This window comes from Leptinotarsa decemlineata, unplaced genomic scaffold, assembly GCF_025532065.1.
Source record: "Leptinotarsa decemlineata unplaced genomic scaffold, Ldec_3_MD MMD2_tig00000251_RagTag_RagTag, whole genome shotgun sequence".
Classification (NCBI taxonomy): Eukaryota; Metazoa; Arthropoda; class Insecta; order Coleoptera; family Chrysomelidae; genus Leptinotarsa; species Leptinotarsa decemlineata.
In genome coordinates this window covers 4910180-4915573 of record NW_027412547.1, presented here as the reverse complement: position 1 = coordinate 4915573, position 5394 = coordinate 4910180, and the positions used below count along the sequence as shown (strand labels likewise).

At 32.6% G+C, this 5394-nt stretch overlaps 1 protein-coding gene across 3 annotated transcripts in view; it reads right to left on the bottom strand.

Moving 5' to 3' along the window:
- Positions 1-255: 255 nt before the first annotated feature.
- LOC141481648 (uncharacterized) overlaps positions 256-5394 on the bottom strand; it is a 407979-nt gene continuing 402840 nt past the window's right edge. For all 3 annotated transcript variants that reach the window (XM_074173553.1, XM_074173552.1, XM_074173554.1), the window contains one exon: positions 256-4579. In XM_074173553.1, the coding sequence (XP_074029654.1) occupies positions 4169-4579 (411 nt within the window). In that variant the 3' untranslated portion in view covers positions 256-4168. The remainder of the gene's footprint in view (positions 4580-5394) is intronic.

Sequence of the window (5394 nt, the reverse complement as noted above, 5' to 3'; positions counted from 1 at the left end):
TTTCATATTTGTTCCAACCTCCCACTTTAATTTTTTATGTTTCTGCAACAATAATTCCATTTTAGTTAAAGCGTATATGAATGAGGATGGCAAATGAATAGTGCTATACCTCTCATCTTGTAATTAATAAAACAGTTTAAATAAAAGTGATTTATTGTTTACGTATGGGTTTTACCTATAAGTAAATCACATTATACATGATGTCCCTCTAAACAGAAAATGAAAACGAATTTATAGAATAAAACAAAAACAAAATTCACAATTTAAGTTGTTTTAATAATTCACTAATACAAAACATTTTTCATTAATTTGTTATTCATTATAATAATAAAATTCAATTATAATCACATTTTCTTGTTGTTATGAAGACTTTGATCGGCTTGGGGTTCATAAATATATGCAGAAACTAGATTTTGCCAATTTACGAAAACTTATCTATTGAGGTGATATTTGTTCATGAAATTGATTCACATGCAGATCTACAAAAAATATAATAAATTAGAATTGAAAATATATAAATAACAGTATAAGAGAAAATCTATCCCATGAACAATTCAACTAATTATATACTGGAAATTGAGGAAATAAGCCCGATGTTGATTCTAAGAGTGTTTTGTAGAAAGCGATTTTTCACAAGAACGTTGAAAAAGGTTTCAAAGAATGTACAAAGGATAACCAGAAATACAAAATATTATTACAAAAGATATATATAAAATACTGCCTGTAGTTAAAAAAAGTTTGATTCATTACAAATTGCACACGTTTAATGAACACATTCTTAGTGGTATTCCAGGTTCATTTTTGGAAAATCATGTCACAGTCAATAATAGAAGCCGCATGGATTCACTAGATCGGGATAAATGGCCAGTTGAGATGTGATTTCAAATATGAGAGTTGATCAACTAATCTGATTTTTCCAAATGAATCTGAAAACCTGGATGAAAATACATTCGTTCCTCGGCTCAATGAACTGTACATATAAACTAGAATACTTGAAGGTCGAACAACGTGACTAAGTTAAAAGGGCACATTTCCGAAATAAATATAATTACAACTGAATAAAAAATTACTGTACATTTGATTTTGAGTTATATGCACATATGATGATCCCAAGCACCATCTCATCACAATAATGCTTACTATTAATATACGGTTTTTCTGTCTACCATATAATATTTTCGTAATATAATTATTTTAACATTTGCTAGATAGAGTGCCTGTTCATGTACACACATTTCAAAAACAACATTTTTTTCACAAGGGAATAAACAATCATTATTTTAAACCCAGTATGAATATTCTAAATTTCAATGGAAAAATTACAGGTAATTTTAAAAAAGCTCACAACAAAAATACATTTTCAGAAAAAGAGTTGGACTGTAAATTCATTTGATTGTATCAGACACAACAAACTCCAATTGATTATTTCGAGGCTGAAAATAACAAATTTCAATTGAATTTAAAAAAACTAGCTAGACTTAACAAATGAGATATACGTCTGGCAAGGAGTATCCTGGAAATGTTGAAATTTTTAATATCTGACACCCTCAAGCTGGATATGATTAAGGTAGCTTCACTTTTAGATATGCAAGATTGACTCTTGTGTTGAATAATTAGAATATTACTATGAGTGTACAAATGATTAGGGTAGACAAGATCATAGAAATCAATAAATTCCTGAAACATTTTGTAAAATGAAAATTTCATTTAGTTCATAGTTCAGGGCAATACTTTCATGAAACAAATCAATTGAGAATTTCAACTTCGAAAAGCGGAAATTACACCAATTTCGTCAATCAATAAATAAACGAATCATTTTGATATCAATAAAATTTATTGGCTGAATTGTACTTTATGGGATACTCAGATTTTCGCGATTTTTTCTGGGATGATACTACATGATGGTAGGAATTGAGAACACTTTTTATTTTTTGTTAGATTCAATTAGTTTACAAGATATAGCCTGTCAAAGTTTGTATGACGTCATATTTTACTTTTTTTTAGCAATAAACGATTGCAATTCACATATTTAACACAACTTTTTCCATATCATCGCACCTTTTTCTATACCTTTTCAATCACTAATTGCCGAGTTTCCTGAAATTAGAATGAAATTCCATAATTTGTCAGGTGCACACAAATCTCTTTTTGTAATTTGCATTAAGTTTCACTATTCGAAAATACGTTCCTTTAAGGATTCAAAGTTTAGGTTTGATGTTGAGAAAAGATAGTTTTTACAAAAGTAAATATTTGAAAATACGTTCCTTTTAGAATTTGGAGGTCAGGTTAGATGTTGAGGATACATAGTTTTTTTCAAATTCTAAAGTAAGGTTAGACTAAAAGAGGTTAGGTCGGGTTAGGTTAAATTTAGTTAGCAAATGACAAATTATGCAATTTCAATCTAATTTCAAGAAACTTGGCAATGAGTGAATGAAAAGGGATAGAAAAAAGTGCGATGATATAGAAAGAGATGTGTTGAATAAAAAATATGTGAATTGCAATCGTTTATTGCTTAAAAAAAAAGGTAAAATATGACATCATTCAAAGTTTGACAGTCTATATTTCGAAAATTAATTGAGTCCGACAAAAAATTAAAAGTGTTCTGAATTCCTACCATTACGTAGTATCATCCTAAAAAAAATCCTTGAGTATCCCTTAAAGTACAATTTTCCCAAATTATTTAACGCAGAATGATCTATGTTCCAAGAATTCGAAATAATTAGAGGAACGAGGATGTTTGGAATGTAAAAGTATCTCATGAAGAAATAGTCAATGAAAATAAGTTAATATTTATGTCTCTGACAAAATTTGTAACTTACAAAACTTTTCATTGGAAATACAAACATAACCGAAGGAAAATATATCCATCTTATTGCTCTACAAGTATCAAATACATCATTGTTGTTTTTGAATTGAGTACACGAATAAGCAATAGTGATGATTAGTTGGAGCTAGATTGAGACGACGGATGACTACCAGATGAACACTTTTAGCATGAAAGGAAAACATCCTTTTTATTCAAGTCTTCCATCTTTTTTGCACCTCAATATCCCATTTCGTATTTTTTTCTTCAATAAACAATATTTAAAAACAGAACAATGTTCTACTGTCAATTGTTTAGTTTTTTTTGACTGGAATATCATTGCTGTGTGCATGGTAGGCGAGAGGTGAGCCAGGGAATTCCCTTGGGATCTCTAGATATTTTGGAAAATATCGTGAATCATTTGGAAATAGATGAAATATACTGGAGTGATTGATCAAAACTATTCCAAACGATTCTAATTTTCTTCCAAATTAATTCCAGTGCAAAATGCAGCTGAGGAATTCCGAACTGACAAACCTCTCGGTGATATTTGATGCCAAATTCTTTTTGATTTATTCTTTATATCATCAGTTACTCGCCCCATTTCGGTTGTGCACGTCAAATTGTCATTGCAGACTCCTGAAGAGAAAAATATTCTGAATAATTTTTCAGAGAATATCTCAGACTGTTAATTGAAAGGCCCGACATAAAATGAGGAAACTGAGTGACTAGACTTTCCAATGACAATATTGCAAGTGCACTTACAAAACCATGTACATAGTACACAAATAAATTCTGTGCATATTTGGCACCACTGTAGATATCCCACCGCATCCTAGAATTAAATAATTTTAGTTCTTTCAATTATAATACACATGTATACCACATTAAAAAAGTGTCTCTAACACTGACAAATATAATATTTTAATACAAAATGCTAAACGTCCTTGAAGTCGTTGATGAATCACTGGGTCGAACAAATCACTATAGTCGGCGGATGTTTTTTGTTTCAGTGCCAACCCAGGCAACCGGTCGCTGATGAGAAAGTGACAACTTGAATAACAAAATCCTTCAGTTCAGGAAAATATTGTACCTTCAATGGAATAATCAGTACAATATATGTATCCAAAAGTTCTGAATCCAGGATTGTAGCGATAGTAGCCTTGTGGAGAATTACGCCTGGCATCTTTGAGCTCTCGTCTTACAGAATTTTCGTCGATTCTCCATCATTGTCGCAGCGTGCAGCGCCCTCTCCTGCATTCAGTCCGGGAATACCCAAATTTGGTGAGCAGCATGTCCTTTGTCGTGGAATCGGAACTACGAACTCACAAAGTAATTAACAGTCAACTAAGTAGGGACGTATGGTCAGACGCCCGGAGGCGGCTTAGACCGGCTTGGGGCGGCCCGTTGAGTTCTCGACGTCGCCGGCACTATAACCACTGGCAACGTTGGCGCAGGAGACGGCTGATTGGTCGTTGTCTTTTTGCCGCCGGTGAATATTTTAACAGTCCTTTGTAAAAAATCAGTCTTTTGACCAGCGGCGGATGACGCAGCGCTCGAAGGGTGGTTGGAATTCGTCGTCTTCGACGTGGACGACATCGAATGGCATCGAACGACTAGGGGGCCGGAGCTGGAGGACCAGTCGCTTCCCGATGACGAGGAGGAGGATGAGGGGAGCATCCCTGCAGAATTTGATCGGTACGGAGGAGGGGATTCAGTTTCCAATACAGTGCGATTGGGGGGTGGTCGGATGCATTTCTGGTAGATTTCGGATTCCTGAAAGACACAAAAACTAATTAGTTATTTTCACATGATATAATTATATTGGTGAGATGTTTGTTGAACTAAGAACCTCTTAAATATTAATTTTGGAATAATTTAATTGAAGGTTATCAACCATGAAGCCATTCTCTTTTAACAAAATAAATAATGCATATGAAAAGACGCAACCTATGAGGATGGAAAACTCATACCACGAGTATCAATGATACCTAAACGAGGCTCCCAAAGACGGTATTTTGCAAAGCTTTTTGTCATAAAATAAAAAATACACAAAATATAACGACATAGTAATCAGTCAGTCGTCGAGTGGACCGCTATATAGAGCAGACGTACTGTTGACGAGTAAGGTGGCTAAGTGATTTTCATAAGACTTCAGTGAGTTGTGTGTGAGTATTTTCAATATAAATAAAGTATATTATTGAATAATTTTCATAAACGGAATATATTATAGCTATTTTCGATTATTATTATACATTTTTTTTTAAATAAACTTGATTTTGTAGTTCACGGAATAATGTACTTCAGATTGTTACCGGTGACCAATATTCCAGTTACATTGCCGTAATAAGAAAAAATCAAGATGAATTATTTTTGCTATTCATTTCGAATTGCGTTCAGAATAATTGAAATGTTTTTTTGTTTTGAAATGACGGAAAACCGTAGTTCGTTAAGATATAATTACGGTATATGATTTTCATTTTCTGAATACGTATAAATTATGTATGAATTTTCATAAAAATCTAAGAAAATATATTCACATGGGATTGCACTAAAATCAACGTTTATTTCTAACTTCCTTTTCGTTATTG